The following is a 19,437-nucleotide window of genomic DNA, read 5'->3' as shown; positions in this document are numbered from 1 at the left end:
AGTTAAATATAAACCCAAAAAGCACCCTCTATTTACCAGTAGAAACATCAAAATGGAATAAATTGAATGTCCCCTTGTATTATTAACCTGCAGTATTTAAATAAAACATTTTCATTCATGTAAGCTCTGTGCTTTTGCCTGTGGTACCTGGTTTTGGGGGTGGGTGTTTTCCAGGTGATCGGAGGCACCCCGGGTGGTCAGCCTCCAGGGTGGCACCCTAGCACTGGGGTCACCTGGGCACCTTGACACTGCCAGCCTGGCATCATGACCCTCCCCCCCCCACCTTATAGGTGAGTTAGAGTGTCAGGGAGTCGAGAGATCACGACAGAATTTTAAAATGTGGTCTCGATCTCTTGCTGCATTGAGGAGCTCCATTCGCCGGAGTTCCTCAGTGCAGGAAATGACGCTGAGTGCAGCCTCAGGGTGGTGGGGCGTTAGCCACCGCGACATGAAAAAAAAGAGTGCAGTTAGATAGTGGGGTCGTACCCGGCGTCTGCCCAGAACAGACACTATTTTTCCTTAGTTAGATCACCACTGTGTGGCATGGTGGTGCAGTGGTTAGCACTGCTGCCTCTCGGTGCTGAGGACAAGGGCTCGATCCTGGCCTGGGTCACTGACCATGTGGAATTTGCACATTCTCCCCGTGTTTGCGTGGGTCTCACCCCACAACCAAAGATGTGCATCGTAGGTCACGCTAAATTGCCCTTTAATTGGAAAAAAATAATTGGGTACTTTAAATTTATTATTAAAAAAGTTAGATCGCGCACCACATCACTATTTCAAAGAGGATTTGACCTGGCAAATACTGATCCCTCAACCGACAAACTAAATAGATTATCTGGTCATGGTCACGTTGCTGTTTGCGGGATCTTGCTGTGTGCAAATTGGCAACTGTATTTCCCATGTTGAAACAATTTTGCAGTCTATACCTCAAAACAAGTTTTTCATTGGCCGTGTCACGAGTTGTGAAACATGCTCTATAACTGCAAGCCTTCTTTCTCTCTATAATCTTGGAAGGACTATGCTCGTGTTTTTTAATCGACAGTAACCTAACACAGCTCTTGTCTTTAATTTTAAATTCACTCACGGGTTCATCCTTCTTCTGCATCCAGCTGTATCTTTTATTTGGATTTAGCTCACGAGGAAGCCTGATGATTACCGGTCCGCTCTTTGTATCCTCAAGAGCTTCAGTGTTCATGGAAGGCATGGAATCCATCATCAGCATTTGGGTGCTGGCAACCAGGAGACTTTCCAAATCCAGGTGGGCCCCTCCTCCTTCCAACCCTTCAAAATAAATGGGAGCTTTGCTTTTAAAAGGTTTCTTGTTCCCTTGTTATAATCTCATTATATATATTTTTTTTAAATACACATGCCTCTCATTTATTTTTTAGTCAGTATGATTGTGCAATGGTTATATTCCTGGACATGTAATCTAGAGGTCTGGGCTGATAGTTCAGAGACTGAGAGTTGAAATTCTATTGTGGCAGTTTGTGAATTTGGATTCAGTGTAAAAGTAATCTTTAAATTAATAGCCGGTGCAGAATGAGTATAAAGATACCATGGGGCTGTTAAGTCACTATTAAAAGAAACAACTGATTGTGCTCTCCTTAGCTGGTTGGGCCGATATGTGACTCTAGACTCACAGCAATAAGGCTTGTTAGGTGAATTGGACATTCTGAATTCTCCCTCAGTGTACCCGAACAGGCGCTGGAGTGTGGCGACTAGGAGATTTTCACAGTAACTTCATTGCTGTGTTAATGTAAGCCTACTTATTATTCTACAGAAACGTTAACTGTACACTTGACAAAAGTAAACAGCTCCATGGTGCCACAACCACGATTTTATGAGTGTGTGACCATACATCAACTATTGGAAATTTATTTGAAAGAGCTCCTTTGATACTCCAATTTAAAATCCTGGTTCCTAGCATCTCACGAGGTATGAAATCAGTGAAAGGACATTTAGATGGAAGATAACGGACGGACTTTTCCAGCCGTTCCTGCCGGCAGGGTCCTCTGGACCTGCCGACAACGAGCCCTCTCTGCCGCCAGGGTGAGAAGAATGGGAAAACCCATTGACAGGAGCGGGACTGGAAGATCCTGCTGCTGGACAATGGTGGGCCCTCTCTGTCGCTGCAAGGTGAGGGTGGAACCCCCCCCCCAAAATGTTCATTTGAAGTAAGAATGTTTAAGCTTACTCATCTCCAAATGATGGTGGGAGCAACAAAATGTGAAAGAACAATGCATGATTTTTTTTTTAAGAACTGGCCTCTCACTTTGGCTGCAGATTTGAAATCCTGGAATATTAAACCCTAAGCCTGACGACAATGGCGGTGTCTGCGGGTTTGCCTCCTCTACACCAGTAATACTGTTCTGGATGGTGGTGACTTGCCAAAATGCAACTGACAAAACGAAAAGACATTACATCAATGAGCCTGATCAGAACAACAGAAAAGGCTGCTGTGATTACCTGGCAATAAGCATCCATTCATAGGAAGTCAGATATGCCTTTATTCATTTACTTCCTCGGTAAAAATGGCACCAAACATTCCACAAGGGAACCTGTGGTAGAATGTTTACTGTTGAAGATCTGCAGAAAAGCCACAATTGGCTTCAAACCGTTGCAACAACAACTTGAAGGCCAAACTGTTGTGGTATTGAATGGGTGGATGGAAAAAAAAGTTTCCATTTATATTTCCTTTGGCACATTTGTATGCTAATTAATTCTGGCAATAGATTCCCTTTCCAACTTTTGGCACTCTTTATCAGATCAAGGAGTCCTGGATGAGGTACAGCAATAGCCAGATGCGATGAACAGCTCCCTTACTGGGAATAGGGTGCTTTCAACACCAACCCAATGGCGCCTCTCCTCAGTGTAATGGTTCTACCTTATGGTTTCTCTCCCTTTGCCAATTAAGGCTCATGAGAGGAGACCAAACACAGGATAATCTCAGCTGAGATTGGTCTTTCGGATTTCCCTTAGGATGTTTGTGGCCATACAAAGGCAGAAGCCGTTCAATCTATGATTCAATCTTTCACATAGATTTTAACTAACATCACTCAGTTATATTGAAATTAAGTCAAATGTAAACATTTCTCGCTCAATAGATTAGATCACATTTTGCGTTGCAGGATGGAAATGACTCTTGTGTGTAGAATAATTTTGATTGCAAGTGGCTTCTGGTCGTAAAACGGTTGACCTTAAATGGGGTCCTTTGTATTTTTGTTGCAAGGTTTTGTTTTGCATAATTTTCAATTTGAGTTCTGATTTTAAAAAGTGGATTTTCAAAGCTTTTAATATTTGGATTCTAGAGTCCAGTTGCAGAGGCATCTCCCAACTTTACTGACTGTAAGGGATTGTGTGCAAGGCGAGTTTAGGCAGTTTTCAATGTGACACTTAAGGGCCGGATTCTTCGGCCTCCCAGCGGCATCTTTCTCTGCGGCGGGAGGTGGCGCCCCATTAGCTGGTGGCGGGATTCACTGATCCCACCACTGTCAATGGGAATTTCCAGTGCAGCCACTCCACGCTGCTGGGTAATCCATGGGTGGGGGTATGCTGCGATGGAGCAAGAGAATCCCGCCGCCAGCGGCTGGCCAGAGAATTGCGACCTAAATAGTTTATCGTACCCTAGAAAAAGATCCTGAATGGTTGGTTTGACAAATGCAATGATCACATTACCGCAATGGTGGAAGTGGAGAGAGGTGTTAACTGAAGTCAGCACTAAGCCAATTCTAGGATTTGCTAGCCCCGCCAATTTACTGCGGGACCAGACAATCCCAGCAGCAGGTGGGGCTGGAAAACATCGGCCAATGTTGTTGAGTCAAAGTAGATGGATGCTTAAGCTGCATTTAGTTGTTCTCTGCCTGCCGAGAGTGCTAAATGTGTCCTGCTGCCCGACGCTAACATCCCCGGGCACCTGGATGAGTGGAAATTCCCTGGGGACAGGGATCGAAGACGTGTCGGGAATCAAAGCTTACTTACGTTTATTGATCTCACTTGGTCTACGTCGTTTCAGTTCAAGTTCAGCGATTTCACTCAGGAGAGCTATGCCAATAAGGGAAGAACTGTCAGCCACACTGAAGTCAGAAGGCATTGTGAGAACACTAGACATAGTTGGCTCAACTGGTAAGGAACATGCCTGGGGAAGCTCGACAGCAGCCACCAGCGCATTCATTCCGGCCATAGGATCGTCTAGTTTTATTTCTGGTGCTTGATTATCAGGAACCTGAAAAAATAACAATTCTCTTTTCAGCTCAAATTGTTCCAAAATGGGCGCCGTTGTATCTGTAGGTGCGGAGTGTAGTGCATCTTCAACGGTGCTCTCAATGTCCGCCTGCTCAGTTTTAAAATAATGATCATTATGTTCTGACAATTCCTCTATTTTTGAACTATCCACTTCCGAATGTGTCAGAGTGCTTTGATAGTCACCATGTGGAGAGCTAGTCTGCACTTGTTGCAGCTCAGCTTTGGCCTCCACCTCCGGAGTGTGAGCTATTGTCTGGTAAGGTGACTGACAGCTTTGGTGGTCTTCATGACTCTGTAAATTAGCTGAGGCTTTGTGTTCTGTGGTCAGGTCGGTTGGCCCATTGTTCATCTCTACGACAAATGGCATGGGCTTGCTTTGAACCTCGAGATGTCGATCGCACAGGGTCTTGCTGTCCTCGAGATCACTCAGATCCTCACATTGCACTTTGATCTCAACGGTCTCAGCAGCGATGCTGGGGCGCAGGTCCTCTTGCACTGCTGTGGGATGCAAGTGTATTGGCTTGACATCAGGTGAGGACGGAGCAATAGAAGAGGACATGGGCTCGGAGGACTCTGGTAGTGGTACATCCGGTGCCAAACCATCAGCATCAGATGCAGCAGTAGGATGCAGGAGGTAGGGGTAATGGCTGCCAAAAGATGTTGGGAGGGACCGATAAGAATATCCTTGAGGAATTTCTATAAAATACAAAAGAAAACAAGAGTTATCTTCCACCAAAATGGACAATAAATGTTGGCCTAGCCAGCGATGCCCATATCCCATGAATGAATAAAAACAATTCACATAAACACTGGTTTCTCTAATGAAAGAGCGAAAAACACAGGTGGACTGCATCCCACACAGATTACAACATCTTACTGATCTTATTTAGAAATCCATTCACTAACATTCTGCAAACAAATGAGTGACCTGATAAGAAAAGGTTCATCTTAAAACACTTTCACCTATTTTAATTTGGAACATTCCTCGTATCAGACAGAACCAAATGTGAGTGGCAGTCACATCTGGTTCCCATGATGATCAATGACAAAGCCTAATACCACAAAAATAATTTAGAGCCTTAGCAAATATGAATGGCAACAACCTTTTTGATGTATGTATTCAAATGGAGGCTCAGAAGTGAAGAACAGGGCCGTCGACATGTATTGAACAATGATATTCACATTAGCTTCACAAGGAGCTACGCACGGCAGTCCAGGCCAGTTGGTCATAACAGAATCCCTACAGTGCTAAAGGAGGCCATTCAGCAAATCTAGTCTGCACCGACCCTCCGAAAGAGCACCCCACCTAGGCTCACTTCCCCATCCTATCCCCACAATCCCACCTAACCTGCACATCTCTGGACACTAAGGGACAATTTTAGCATGGCTGATGCACCAGCCTGCACTTCTTTGGACTATGGAAGGAAACCGAAGCACCCTGAGGAAACCCATGCAGACATGGAGGAGAACATGCAAACTCCACACAGTCATCCAAAGCCGGAATTGAACCAGGGCCCTTGGCGCTGTGAGGCAGCAGCGTTAACCACTGTGCCACCACCTTCTGATACCAACCCAATCAGGCAACGGCATGGGCATCTGACCGTGCAAACACCACTCATGGGAAGGAAGCTGGCTCAACATTAGTGAGGAGGTCATTCTCCAGCAGAAGCAAGGTCAGGCATGGCATGGATGCCAATATGTCCCTGGCCAGAATGGTTTGAAACTTGTAGAGATCGCGCAGTACTTGATGCAGTAGATGGTCTGACTGATATCCAATGTTAGGAGTGGCCCTGTTCAGCTTAAGATTTCCTCACCTCCATTCAGCACTCAAATATTTCACTGGCACGGCACATGATGGCAAATCTCATCAATGAAATGTAACTCCTTACCGGGAAACAAGGTCTGAAAAGGAGTGGAGGCATCTTTCTCCAAGCCTTTCTTCTCAGACTCTTCGGATACTTCCACTTTCTGGGGCAGAGCTGGGGCCGGAGGGGGTGAACCATGTGGAGGACTGGGCGGATGGGATGCTGGTGACGGCGAATGATAAGCTCGTGGGGGCAATGGATCCCCCACCTCAGCTCTCACGTCAGGCTTCAATTTTAATCTGGGAGATGAGGTATGCGATGAAGGAGGTGGGGTGCCTGTCTTGTGAAAGGATGTGGATGGCGCTGGAGAATGGGATGAGTGCCTCTTCTGTAATATTCCTGAAGAGGAGGCCACGAGCCCGTGTTTGCTTCCCTCAGAGCTTCTCTTGCATACTTTATCTTCCATCTCATTTCTTTGCTCGTTCGCTTTCAGCCTTTCCTGGTGTAAAAATGAAATGGCGGCACATGTAGTGAACACTGTTTTCCCCCTGCATCCAACCTTTCTTACTGCTAAATAAAGAGCAACGGGGAGCATACAAAGTGTTTTAAAAAAAATAAATTTAGAGTACCCAATTCATTTTTTTTTCAATTAAGGGGCAATTTAACGTGGACAATCCACCTATCCTGCACATCTTTGAGTTGTTGGGGCGAAACCCACGCAAACACAGAGAGAATGTGCAAACTCCACACGGACAGTGACCCAGAGTCGGGATCAAACCTGGGACCTCGGCGCCGTGAGGCAGCAATGCTAACCACTGTGCCACCGTGCTGCCCTATACAAAGTGTTTTTAAGGGATTCGTCTATTTTGGAGCAGGGCTGGCAAACAGGTGAAGGGTTACCAAACCAAATTCTACAATAGCTTCATTTACAAGAGCTCAACAACAACTATACTCTATGCTGCAGATGCTACAGGGGGGACTTTCCTGGGCTGGTGCCCAGAACTGCCCGTATTGAGAATAGGATAATGGGCAGGTGGATCAGAGTTTATTTCTCTAACGGAACCCTCCTGGTTATATGGCATTTTCCATGTCCAGATAGTTTCTGGTTCGGAAGAACCAAGTAAGGGATATTTGCCAATTGGCAGCCTATTGGTACCAATACTCTCAACAAATTCCAACATGCGCCATATTAATGCAACTGCTGAAATGACACAGGGAAGGTGCTGTGGTTTAAGGATATTAATAACAAAAACAGCACCAAATGTAAACTAGATCCTAAAGATCCCTGTGATGATTTTGTTGCTACAACTAAAACATGTTTACGGAGAGTTACACAAAGGTGTGCTGCCCCTATCAGCTGTCAGCATTAGCTCCGTGGTTAGCACCTCCAATTCAGAGGCAGAAAGTCAGGAGGTTCAAGTTCTATTCCAGGGACCTGAGATGAAAATCTAGGCTGACAATCCAGTGCAGTGCTGCACTGTCAGAGGTACTATCCTTCAGGTGAGAAGTTACAACTGAGGCCTATCAGCCTTCTCAAGTGAATGTAAGAAGATACCACACTACTATCAAAGGAGGATGTTAGGACTGCTCACTGTTGCCACAGGCTGTGGTTAAAAGGTAAAGTCGCTGTGTCCCAGGTGACCATAGGTTACTTTCTCCTTTGAGGGGGAGAGCTGACTGGTGGTGATTTAACCTGATGGTCACCACACCTCAGATTAGGGGCACAGTTGAGAAAGCGGGGCCTTCATGAATATTTATCACTTATATAGATTACATGGGTTCGTCACATTTTGTATGAAGGACTTATTGCCCACAAAGGGTGCAATTTAACAAAAAAACAAACTGAGTCCAACGACTTGCTATCTAACTGCACTCTTTTTTGGGAGGCCTCAGTGGGGAACGCCCCTCTGAGGCCACATTCAGTCGCATCTCCTGCACCGAGGAACTCTGCTCGTGAGTTCAAGAAGAGATTGAGCGCCATTTTAAAATGGCCCCCCAATCTCCTGACAACTGGGGAAATGGCAGGCTTCCAGTCGAGGCCTTGCCCACCCTAGCGAAAAATCGCTTCTACATCGGGGGGGGGCAGCAAAATGATGGCAGTGGCCACTTCCAGCTGCTTGCTCCATTTTTTCTGTTGGTGCCTCTGGGGTTATGTAGGTAAGCCCTAGAACCAGTAGGGAAATTGTAGCGATAATGTGCCGCTGGCAGCATTGAAGTTAAAATGCTTGCCATGAAAGGTCACTTTGTCAAACATCACGCCTCACTGGCTTTCAACAACTTGCATTTATATAGCACCTTTAATGCAGCAAAAATGTCCCAAGGTGCTTCACAAGAATGTTATTGAATAGTATGTGACACCGTGTCTCCTGTTCAAGAAGCATCTTAAAGGAGAAAAGAGAAACAGAGAGGCCAGAAGGGGAATTTAGAGCTTGGGGACATGTCCTGGCTACTTGTCCTGCTGATTTAAATCAAGTTATACCTCAACCCCTTGCAGCTAAAAATAAAATCTCCAGCTCAGCTCACTAGATTCACCTGTTAACATTATTGACTCCTCTCCAAATCTTGTTCAATGTTGGGGGACTTTTGGAGAAAAGGTTGAATCTGTCAACCTAAACTTCCCTCCTGCTCCGAGACTTCACCCCCTTTGACGTTGACCAATCAACAAGGTCACACTTCATCTCCTCTGACTGTGCGTGTGGGAAGTGACTTGTGAACAGGACCGGGCAGCGGAGAGAAAATCTTTGCTCTCCTGTTCGCAAGCAACCTGCCAGCGCAGCTAACCTGATGGCGAAGGAGTGAGGGATGATGGAGTGAACTTACCACGAGCTGTGCATTGCGTTGGATTTCCATGGCGTGGGCTGCCTGTTGCTGCAGCATGTAGAGCTCGTGCTGTCGGAGGAGCTGCTGGTGTGACAGTAACTGGAGCTGGTGAGCGTGCTGCAGGGAGCTTCCCGTCGGAGGGTACATTGAAGGCCACAGAGGCCGCTCCATTAACTCTGCTGCAAGGAAATGCACATAGAGGTCACAATCAGGACCAGAAACGAAAAGCTGCACAAATTGTGTCTATTCAAGACTTTCAGATTCTTCAACTATAAGGGAGTCGAGTCGTGGGGAACAGGCAGGAGAGTGGAATTGAGGTCAAGGTCAGGTCAGCCATGATCGTATTGTATGGCAGACGAGGTTCGAGGGGTCGAATGGCCTATATGCTCCTGGTTCTTATGTTCTTATCGGCAGCACAAACTAAAGCAAAGTGAGAAGCTATTAAATACCTCAGCAATTCAGCTGTCAAAGTCCCTCCCGAGCTTGGTAGTGCATAGTTGTCCATTAGATAACAGACAGGTGGACAGAACCCTCCCGAAATGGACACCGGATAACTAGGAGCTCTTCATTGGCATGGGGATCATCAAGTGTGCCTCCTATCCACACCCCATACTCCACCGAATGGTCCTCATACAAGATGGAGGTGCTAAGCTTCAGCGGCAGATGCTGGTCTCCCTCCAATCTGATCATGGTGGACACCGAGACATTGACTAAACCGATCCATATTCTTAGCCTTGGTCTTCAGGAGGCACATTCGGCCTACAGCAATGTGACATAATCGGGACTGGCCAGCAACAACTGTTACTGTATCAATCAGCTGCCATTTTAAGACTGTTTTTGAATACAGGACCTTGCCCTCGAGAAGGAATTTTAACATTCCAGTTTAATTAATTTTAAAAAATAAATTCAGAGTACCCAATTCATTTTTTTCCAATTAAGGGGCAATTTAGCGTGGCCAATCCACCTTTTCTGCACATCTTTGGGTTGTGGGGGCAAAACCCACGCAAACACGGGGAGAATGTGCAAACTCCACATGGACAGTGACCCAGAGCCAGGATCGAATCTGGGACCTCGGTGGCGTGAGACAGCAGTGCTAACCCACTGCGCCACCGTGCTGCCCTAATTCCAGTTTAATTCATGCGTACACAGGCCGGCCTGACCCTTTCTCTTCCAACATACCAAAGTGCGGTATATGTTCTGTCGGGATTATGACCAGCTGGCCAGACTGTGGGTCTCTCGCGAACTGGTATGTGGATGGGATTGAGCTGGGTATGCTGGGGTGAAATCCTGGTGACATTCCCTGGTGTAAAGATGGATGAGTCAGACCTGCAGGAAACAACAGAACAAATTGGACGTGAAGACAGTCTGAAATAATCCTGCGTCATTACACTTCCTAAATATAAATAATAATGAAGTAACACTTGCTCAATGTGCAAACTAAATGGAATAATGAAAAACTGTGAAACAATTATTCTGATTCATTCGGAGTTCAATACAGGCTCAGTAGAAAGATTAAATAAGGTCACAGTCTGCCTGGTGACTGTGTCTTTCATTAGCAATTGGATTGTACACAATAATGACCAGTTCAACATTAAATGGGAGAAGAGCCACCGGCCATTTCACTGAACTGCAAGGTGGTTTGGGTTCAATTCCTGCTCTGTGGTGTAAGCTGGGGAGTACTTTCTATGCCTCCAAACCTGGGGCAGGTAAATCCATCAAGCATTCACTTGTGTGAACGCTGCATTAGAAGAGGACTGGGGAATCATTGTTGCCTCGGGGGCTATCTTTTCTGTCTGCGGCGCCATTGATCCCCCAGAGGGCCTTCCCCTCCAGTTGGCAAGCTCTTCCCCCCCCCCCCCCCCCCCCCCCTGTGACTTTCAAATAATACTTACCCGCCCCAGAGTGCTTCCATGGTGCCTGACCGGCCTGAGCAGTGCCTGCCTCTTCCAGCGGGGCTGTCAACGCTTCAGAGCTGCCAGCCCCCCCGATTTGGTCAAGTAGGAGGGCTTCTCCGGGAATATTCCCAAGCTGGGCCAGTGCAGGCTCAGGACCCCCATGCGTCTGGATCCAAGAGCCCGTAGTAAAATTCAGCCCAAGTTAAAACAGTGTACCAAAATATCTGAGCGAGGTGGGTGAACGTTACACAGTTGTTTTTAAATTTAGAGTATCCAATTATTTTTTTTCCAATTAAGGGGCAATTTAGTGTGGCCAATCCACTTACCTGCACATCTTTGGGTTGTGGGGGTGAAACCCACGCAAACAGGGGAGAATGTGCAAGTGAACATGACATATTTAACAATCAGATCCATGCTGGTATCCTCACCAATGTCATTACCATAAAATAAACCGCCTCAAACAGATGGTGAGAAAGATCAAGAACCATCCTCCTGTTAAAGTAAGGCAGGTCACATTGGCAACAAATACAGGGTCTGAACTTCAGCTGCTTTCAGTAGATATATTCACTTGTGCCATTTTCTTAGTCTTAACCCCTTCATTTGCAGGTGCAGTGTACCTATCTGCACATCCACAGGAAGTTATTGATCATCGGGCCATCTTACCAGGGTACGTCTTGACTTTGTGTAAAATGGGTGATAGTGAGCTAGCCCATTTGTATCTCCATTCGAAGGAGGGATGTGATACAAACCTGCTGACTCGCTCAGCCACCTCACACCGAGTCACAATAGGCCAAACAGGCATCTCTCTTGGATAGAGAAAGCTGAGACAGTGACCTGGTGGACGCATTAAAAATTATGATGGGTTTCAATTCCACTTGTGGGCGGGGGGGGATTTCAGATCATAAACATATGATAGTCACTAATAAATCCAATAAAATATGAGGAGAAACCTTTTTACCCAGAAAATGTGTAAGTGGCTAACACATGGACTAGCTGAGTCAACTTTCATATGATGAATTAAAAGAAAAGCAAGATAAACATATGAGGAAGAAAGGAATAGAATGTAATGTTGATGTCGCTCATGTGGGGCAGAATCACTGAGCCACACCACTTGGGCCAAATGGCCTTTTCTTCTGCTGTATATTCCTGTTAAGACCTCCCTACAACATGTCAACTTGCAAAATAAATGAAACGGATCCATCTCTGGAGTTGTACTGACCATACGGATGTCCTGTCAGCCACATGGAGGGACTCCCTGTCCGAGGAAGCCACGGGTGAGATGCTAAGTGTGAGGTGGGATCGGTAGGCCAGCGAGCAGTTCCAGTCACAGCTGGGCCTCCCATCACCATCAGGTTAGAGTTCAGACTACTGGTACTGCAGCCTGGAGGGTGTAGCCGAGCAAAATCTGCCAACTCCTTACTCTCTCTGTGGTTGGATGAGAAAATAGCCAATTAGATTTAAACAAATGTTAATGCAGAAAAGCGTTGTTGCTATTAGAAAGTCTCTATATACATTGAAAAATTCCTGCAAAAAGGAATGTGGACAGAGGTCATAAAATGGCAACAATTGTATTGTGGCTTTAATTACTGAGCCAGGCTGGTTGACTAATTTATAACTGACAAGACTATGAATTACATTTGATCAAAAGTCCCAGAAGAGATTTTTAAAAATCCAGCTGCACCAACGTATCATGACATATGCTGCTTATAATGCTCGCACTTTCATTTGGAAAGTATGTGTAAATTTTACTGCTAAGGTGGTTTTATGTAGCCAGGGGAAAGAAAGCAGAAGGAGCTGCTTACATACATTAATATCATCTGGAGATCTATTAACTTGGCACAACTACTGCAAAGTCGGCTGTGGGGCACGTCCAGATATTAGTCTTCTTCCTGGTATATATTAGAGGGACCTTACTAGCTCTCATTCAAGCACAACCCAGACAAAGAGCAATAACTGAGCTGTCATCTCGAGCAAAATATTTCCTCAGTGGTCTGGGGAGAAGCGGGCAGGTGGGCAAACGATCTAAAGGACTATATATTGGAACATGTAGGCTGGAATGAATAGGTAGGCCGTCTGATTTTTCTTTATCACAAAATATGTCTTAACCTGTTTAAAGAAAATTGATGACCATTGACCGGAGGAGTGAGCTAGCTTGCTTGAACACTTGCACGGATAGCTCTGTTTAAAATGAAATGAAGGGTAAAAGTGCAAAAGTGAAGACTAAGTCCTGAGGTACCAAGAGAATGGCCAAACATTTTGATTGTTGTTTTGCTGTTCAGTTTTTACAGGAACGTAAAGAGGATGGATGCTGAGGGACAGATTTCGAAAATGTCCTGACCTTTGCAGCAACTCGCAAATCTCTTTGGTTCAAAATGCAGATTGTTGGGTTTGCAGACCTTGCCATGTTATCTTTTATGTACATGTATCCAAGTTTCTCTAAGTATTGTAAGGGAGCTAGGAAAGTAAAATTCAAAAGCACTTTGCAGAACAAACATCTTTAGCTTTCATCTTTGACTTATCTGTGCAGGCAGAAAGGCAGGAAAGCATAAATCACTTAACAGTATAACAGCTCTGTACCTCAGTGGAGCGAAGTGAATAGGCCCCCTCTCCCTGTACACACAAACACACCGAACTACACTGACAAAAGACAAACAAACAACTTCAGAGGAAAGCAGCCAATACCAGGGTCTCCAGTCAGTTGTTTCAGAAACCTTTCATCCCAGACAAATGAAAAGAGGGCCTTAAAGAGATTTTTTTTTAATATAAAAAAACGATTCTTTCCTCTCCAAAGGCAAATCCCCCAACAAATGCGCTTTCATTGTTCTGTGTTTCCAAGTGAAGGCTAAAAGCATTTTTTCCATTCCCGTAAGATTGAGCAGGCACAACAGAGAGCTGTTTCTTAGAGTGGAACTGCAGGATTCAGATTCCATCAGCTACAAGGTCAAGTTTGGAATAGTACCAATCAGCCGACAGAATAGAGCATGCCCAGTTGTCACATCTGGCACCCTCCCCATCTCCTTGATGCTAGGCTGGTGCAAGGCACAGTTATACATGGTGGGATGTAGAAGCTATATATTGGAAGCAATGATATCCATTGGCAGTACCCGTGGGGAGGGCACAAGAGGTAAGGAATACATTATTTTTAAAACACACAAGAACACTAAAGGTGTAATCATTGACAAAGCATGCAGCTCCCCTCACCTGCTCTCCCCCACCCATCTCACCTCCAAAAGTCGCCTTTGCAGCTCCCCCAGCCTGACACCCGAGCTTGCTCATCATGTATGGGAGTGAGTTCTGTCAGGATTTGGCTGCTCTGACAGGTGGGACTTCCCATTGCAGGGACACACGCACAGAATCGGTGGCTGAAGTTGGCCTCTGTAGCAAAAGGTTTTTGTTTTCACATGAGCCACACCCTCAACTGGCACCAATAACACTTGGGGACAAACTCCCAACAACCCCATGTTATGGGGAAGTTTTACTGGCACCTTAAAGCAGTCACCCTACGATTGGTGAGTATTTTTTTAAACTTACTCAGAAAATTTCCAAACCATTGAAGCGATTTTTCACTTGTGTACTAGCTGAACCTAACAGTTCTTTATGTTATATATAAGCATTTGTCAGTCTTTCATTTAAACACTTCCAGACAAACAACTAAAATTGTGCACACAGTAGGGAAGTTGCTAACTGATTAATTAATTATTGTGAAGTGAATTCAATGTTAACAATTCTGCTGAACTGCCCTCTACTCTTAAATGACACAGAGGGAGATATCTGTATGTATCAACATTGCTCAAGGACCCTATTTTATACTCTCCAACTGCTGGCTCAAGTAGATAACTTTATAGAGCACTCCTGTTCTGACAGGGCGTCCAGAATACACAGTCCCCAGTTGTGATGCTTGTGATGTGAAACATGACTTCACAGCAGATCGCCACAAAATGTCCACTCCTGGGTTAGCCCCAACCCACAACACCCGGATCCAAAACTGAGTGACAAGGCAGTGACTCAACGAAACCACTAAAGGCACAGATATTCCCTTTTGAGGTGCCAGCTCTGGCTCAAGTGAGTAGCACACTTTGCCTCCGAGTCAGAAACTATGATGAGTTCAAGTCCTGCTCCAGAAACCCGGGTATAAAACCTAGGCTGATACTCTAGTGCACTAATGAGAGAGTGCTGCCCTGTCTGTCTTAAGTTGAGGCATTAAACTGTGGACTCATCTGCTCTCTCAGATAAACGCAAAAGATCCTATGGCTCCATTTCAAGGGAAAACAGTGAATCCTGGCCCGTATCAAATTCGCAAACACAGATTACCTAGTCACTATCGTAGAGATGTTAGCGGGGGTTTTCTATGTGCACATTGGCTGCTGTGTTTCCTACCTTACAACAGTGACTGCAATTCAAAGACACCTCATTGGCTCAAAAGTGCCTTGGGATGCCCTGAGTTGTGAAAGGTGCTATATGAATGCAAGCCTTTTCTCTCTATTTTAATATTTAAGATTATGGGGCAATTGGTGGAAGAATACCTCTGTTTCCCCGGGCAAAATGCAGCAATGGATGTGAGGGATTCATCATTCATCGCATACCTGCTACATTTAGAACTAACTCCTTTTGTGTTCCCGTACAAAATACTTATGAAAATATTGGAGCATTCTGCCACTTGTCTGACCACATCACAAACTGTTTTTATTAAAAGCAACTCAAAAGTGTGAGGTTAATGTAAGAGGATATCTAAAAACATAAGTACCAAACAGTAATTCAACTGACAGGGGGAAAAATAGCAACAGCTGTAAATCAGGATTAAATAACACAAATCCGATAAAGGGGGTCTTTGTGTCCCTCCAACAGCCCTGTCAGCTTGGATCTGTGCCAGCTTCAGATAACACAGCTGTACCCTTGCCATCCCTATCTCACTAACTGCAGTTTGCGCCGGCTGAGACTTTGTTGCGTCTCGTTAATGTCTCTCGAGGCTTTATAGGAGCAGACACAGAGAGGGTAAACTACAGTCAAAAAAACATTCCCTCCAGGGAACCATGAGTAGTAAACATAATAAGAATAATTCCTCCAGTATACACAGTACAGCTTTTATTTTTAAACTGTTTGTCTTGGATGGCTTAAACATAATAACACTTGTAGAACTTGGGAGTATCGGAATTAATGAGGCTACTTTTAATTTCACACAACATTTTTCCAAGGCCAGTGAATGGGCCTGATTGTTACTTCAAAGAAAAAGCATTTGTTACACTTGTCCTTTTGACTGAGGTCATTGTTGAGCTGGTCGCTCTACGATCTCTATAAGACATTACATCAACAACCAATTCCTGGCATTTTCCTCTGTATGATACTTTCCTTTTTAAAATTATTATGAGCTGATATGCTATGGCATTACTCAAGGTGAACGACAAGTCAAAGGTGCATTTATATAACATCTATCAGGGCCTTGGGATGTCTAAAGTGCTTCACAGCCAATTAGGTATTTCTGAAGCATTCTCAATTTTCGGACATTTTGATTCCACAAACAGAAAGGATTCGCTATTCAGCTCACTGTCTGACACCATGCCTGTTTGTTGTCTCCTGTCACTCCGCTTACCACCTCACTTGCTCACCGCCCCCCTCAACAATCCACTTACTGCTTTGCTCTCCCCACCCACCACTGTACAGAAGATCTGAAAACGGCAATAAACAAAACTTGTACCTTAAATGTACGTCTAAGTTTCAAATAAACTTCAGCTTTCTGTGTTACAATGGAGTTCCATTTCAGTGCTCTTTGATGCAGGCAGCTACCTGTGAAGTCACATGGAGTGGCAGCAAACGTATCCATGAATGACTAGGCCATCTGCTCTTTGGTGATGTTGGTTTAGATTACATACTTGGCCAAGGAACCAAATGCTTTATCCCCATTCTAAAATGCCACCCGAGCAGACAAATAGGTCCTGGGTCTAATGTCTCATTTGAAAGACGCCATCACCCAACAGCATGACTCTCTCATTATTGCACAACTTAAATGGATTCAATCACATGACTTGCCCCTCCACACTCAAGCCATTATTTTGCCAACAGATGGCATTCCCACACCAGTTGGAAAGAGACTCAATACCCAACTGGATCATGCCTCAGTCAAACAGTCATTTCCCCCCATTTTCAATTTTTTAGTAATCCGGTAAAAAGAAATGTTCAAAGAAAATGACAAAAAATCTTTTTCTAATGTCTGAATGATTTTTCTCCAGGGTTGCACACAGCCTGGTTCTTGAGATGGATCTTCCGATTCCTGGAGACTCCAAATGAATCCTGGAGGGTTGGTCACCCTAACTGCCTGCCTAGACAATATGCTCAAGTCATAAAGAAAATACTTAAACCCATGAATGTCTGACATCACAGGGCCAAGTTGAATTAGAGGTGATTGAGTTTTATCATAATTGGGCTATTGTCAACAAAATAAGATGGGGGAAGTGCATACTGACTTAAACACTTTTTGTACATTCTTGTCCAGGTAAGAGACAGAAAGCCTACAGGGCACATTTGGTACCAAAGAGAAGATTGTGGTGGGTCTTTTAAGATTTGCCAGTGGCCTGACCCCAGTTAAGCCTATGCTGTGCCAATATGCCTGGTCCAAACATGCAATGCCCCTTTTTGAGGGAAAGCGCTGAGCTGGCGAAATGTGCACTGACTATGTTCTGTCAGGCTCCAGCCCACTCACCTCAATAGCTTCTCCTGCTCTCGGGCAATGAGGCGCTCCTCTCGATGGCGGTGCCGATCGTCGCTTCGTTCTTCATCCGTGCGTCCAGGTCCTGAGAAGAAATAAAAGCATACCTCAAAAGAATAGCATGACCTCAGTGACATACTGCAGACATTGTCACACTTTAGCCACACACCAGTTTAAAAGGAACTTTAAAAAAGTGCCGAAGTTATCTTGATCAATAAACAAGTGGCATTCGAGGCAGGGAGAATCGTGTCAGACATGGGGGGTAGGTACATAATGGTGAGTGGGAAGCTGGAGGGGGTGCGGGTGGTACTCGTGAATGTATATGCTCCGAATTGGGATGATGTGGAATTTATGAGGCGGGTGTTAGGTATGATCCCAGACTTAGAGTCACATACCTTGATCATGGGGGAGATTTTAATCGTCATTGATCTGGAATTGGACCGGTCAAAATCCAGGACAGGGAGGGTGCCAGCCGCGGCAAAGGAATTGAACGGATTTATGGAACAGATGGGGGGAGTAGACCCAGTACATGGAGGTTTGCACAGCCAAGGGCGAAGGAGTTTTCTTGTTTCTCCCATGCCCACAAGGTATACTCTTGCATCGACTTTTTTGTTCTGAGCAGGGCTCTAATCCCGGGGGTGGTGGATACGGAGTACTCGGCAATCGCAGTGTCGGATCATGCCCCACATTGGGTGGATCTACGGGTTAGTTTGGCGATAGGACAACGCCCACTGTGGAGGCTGGATGTGGGTTGTTAGCGGACGAAGCAATCTATGGGCGGGTGAACAAGTCCATCTAAAACTACCTGGAAACAAATGATATGGAGGAGGTCCCTGCAGCAATGGTTTGGGAAGCTTTGAAGGCAGTGGTCAGAGGGGAATTAATCTCGATAAGGGCCCACAGAGAAAAAGCAGAACGTGCTGAAAGGGATAGGTTAGTTGAGGAGATACTCCAGGTGGACAGGAGATACTCGGAGGCCTCAGACGCGGGGCTACTGAGGGAGCGGCGGAGGTTACAGGCAGAGTTTGGACTGTTGACTACAGGGAAAGCGGTGGAACAACTGAGGAAGGCAAGGGGGGCGATTTATGAGTATGGGGAAAAGGCAAGCAGAATGTTAGCGCACCAGCTCAGAAAAAGGGAGGCGGCCAGGGAGATACGGAGAGTAAAGAGTTGGGGTGGGATTACGGTCCTGGACCCAGTGGACGTGAATGAGGTATTTAAGGACTTTTTACAGCAAATTATATGAGTCAGAACCCCCGGCTGAGGTGGAAGGGATGAGGCAGTTTTTGGGTCAGTTGAGGTTCCCGAGGGTGGATGAGGATCTGTGGAACTGCTGGGAGCCCCAATTGAAATTGAGGAAATAATTGAGGGGCTGGAGGACATGCAGTCGGGCAAGGCCCCAGGGCCGGACGGTTACCCGGTGGAATTCTATGAGAAGTTTTCAGAGATATTGAGCCCACTGCTGGTGAGGACATTTAATGAAGCAAGAGAGAAGGGAGTCCTCCCCCATAACAATGTCGCAGGCCTCGATTTCATTGATCCTGAAACGGGAGAAGGATCCGGAGCAATGTGGGTCATACAGGCCAATTTCTATACTGAATGTGGACACCAAACTGCTGGCTAAGATACTGGCCACAAGGATAGAGGATTGTGTCCCGTGGGTGATAGGGGAAGACCTGACGGGATTTGTAAAGGTCAGGCAACTGAAGGCCAATGTTCGAAGGCTTTTAAATGTTATTATGATGCCCTCAGAAGGAGGGGAGATGGAGGTGGTGGTAGCGATGGATGCGGAGAAGGCTTTTGATCGGGTGGAATGGGATTACCTGTGGGAGGCGCTGGGAAGGTTTGGGTTTGGTGAGGGCTTCACTGACTGGGTGTGGTTGCTCTATCAGGCACCAGTAGCGAGTGCGCGTACAACCGGCTGAGGTCGGGCTATTTTAAACTACATCGAGGGATGAGGCAAGGGTGCACC

General features: G+C 45.6%; 1 protein-coding gene across 8 annotated transcripts in view; it reads right to left on the bottom strand.

Annotated features, from left to right (window-relative positions):
* Positions 1–19,437, bottom strand: part of tnrc18 (trinucleotide repeat containing 18) — a 209,172-nt gene that overhangs the window by 68,399 nt on the left and 121,336 nt on the right. For all 8 annotated transcript variants that reach the window (XM_072480919.1, XM_072480918.1, XM_072480923.1 and 5 more), the window contains 7 exons: positions 17,460–17,550; positions 11,985–12,190; positions 10,050–10,196; positions 8,871–9,049; positions 6,135–6,549; positions 3,982–4,941; positions 1,088–1,284 (listed from right to left, as the gene is read on the bottom strand). In XM_072480919.1, coding sequence (XP_072337020.1) covers positions 1,088–1,284; positions 3,982–4,941; positions 6,135–6,549; positions 8,871–9,049; positions 10,050–10,196; positions 11,985–12,190; positions 17,460–17,550 — 2,195 coding nt within the window. The remainder of the gene's footprint in view (positions 1–1,087; positions 1,285–3,981; positions 4,942–6,134; positions 6,550–8,870; positions 9,050–10,049; positions 10,197–11,984; positions 12,191–17,459; positions 17,551–19,437) is intronic.

The sequence above is a fragment of the Scyliorhinus torazame genome, chromosome 17 (assembly GCF_047496885.1).
Source record: "Scyliorhinus torazame isolate Kashiwa2021f chromosome 17, sScyTor2.1, whole genome shotgun sequence".
In the NCBI taxonomy this organism is placed as follows: Eukaryota; Metazoa; Chordata; class Chondrichthyes; order Carcharhiniformes; family Scyliorhinidae; genus Scyliorhinus; species Scyliorhinus torazame.
Note: the sequence above shows the minus strand (reverse complement) of the source record. Positions and strands in the feature narration are given on the sequence as shown.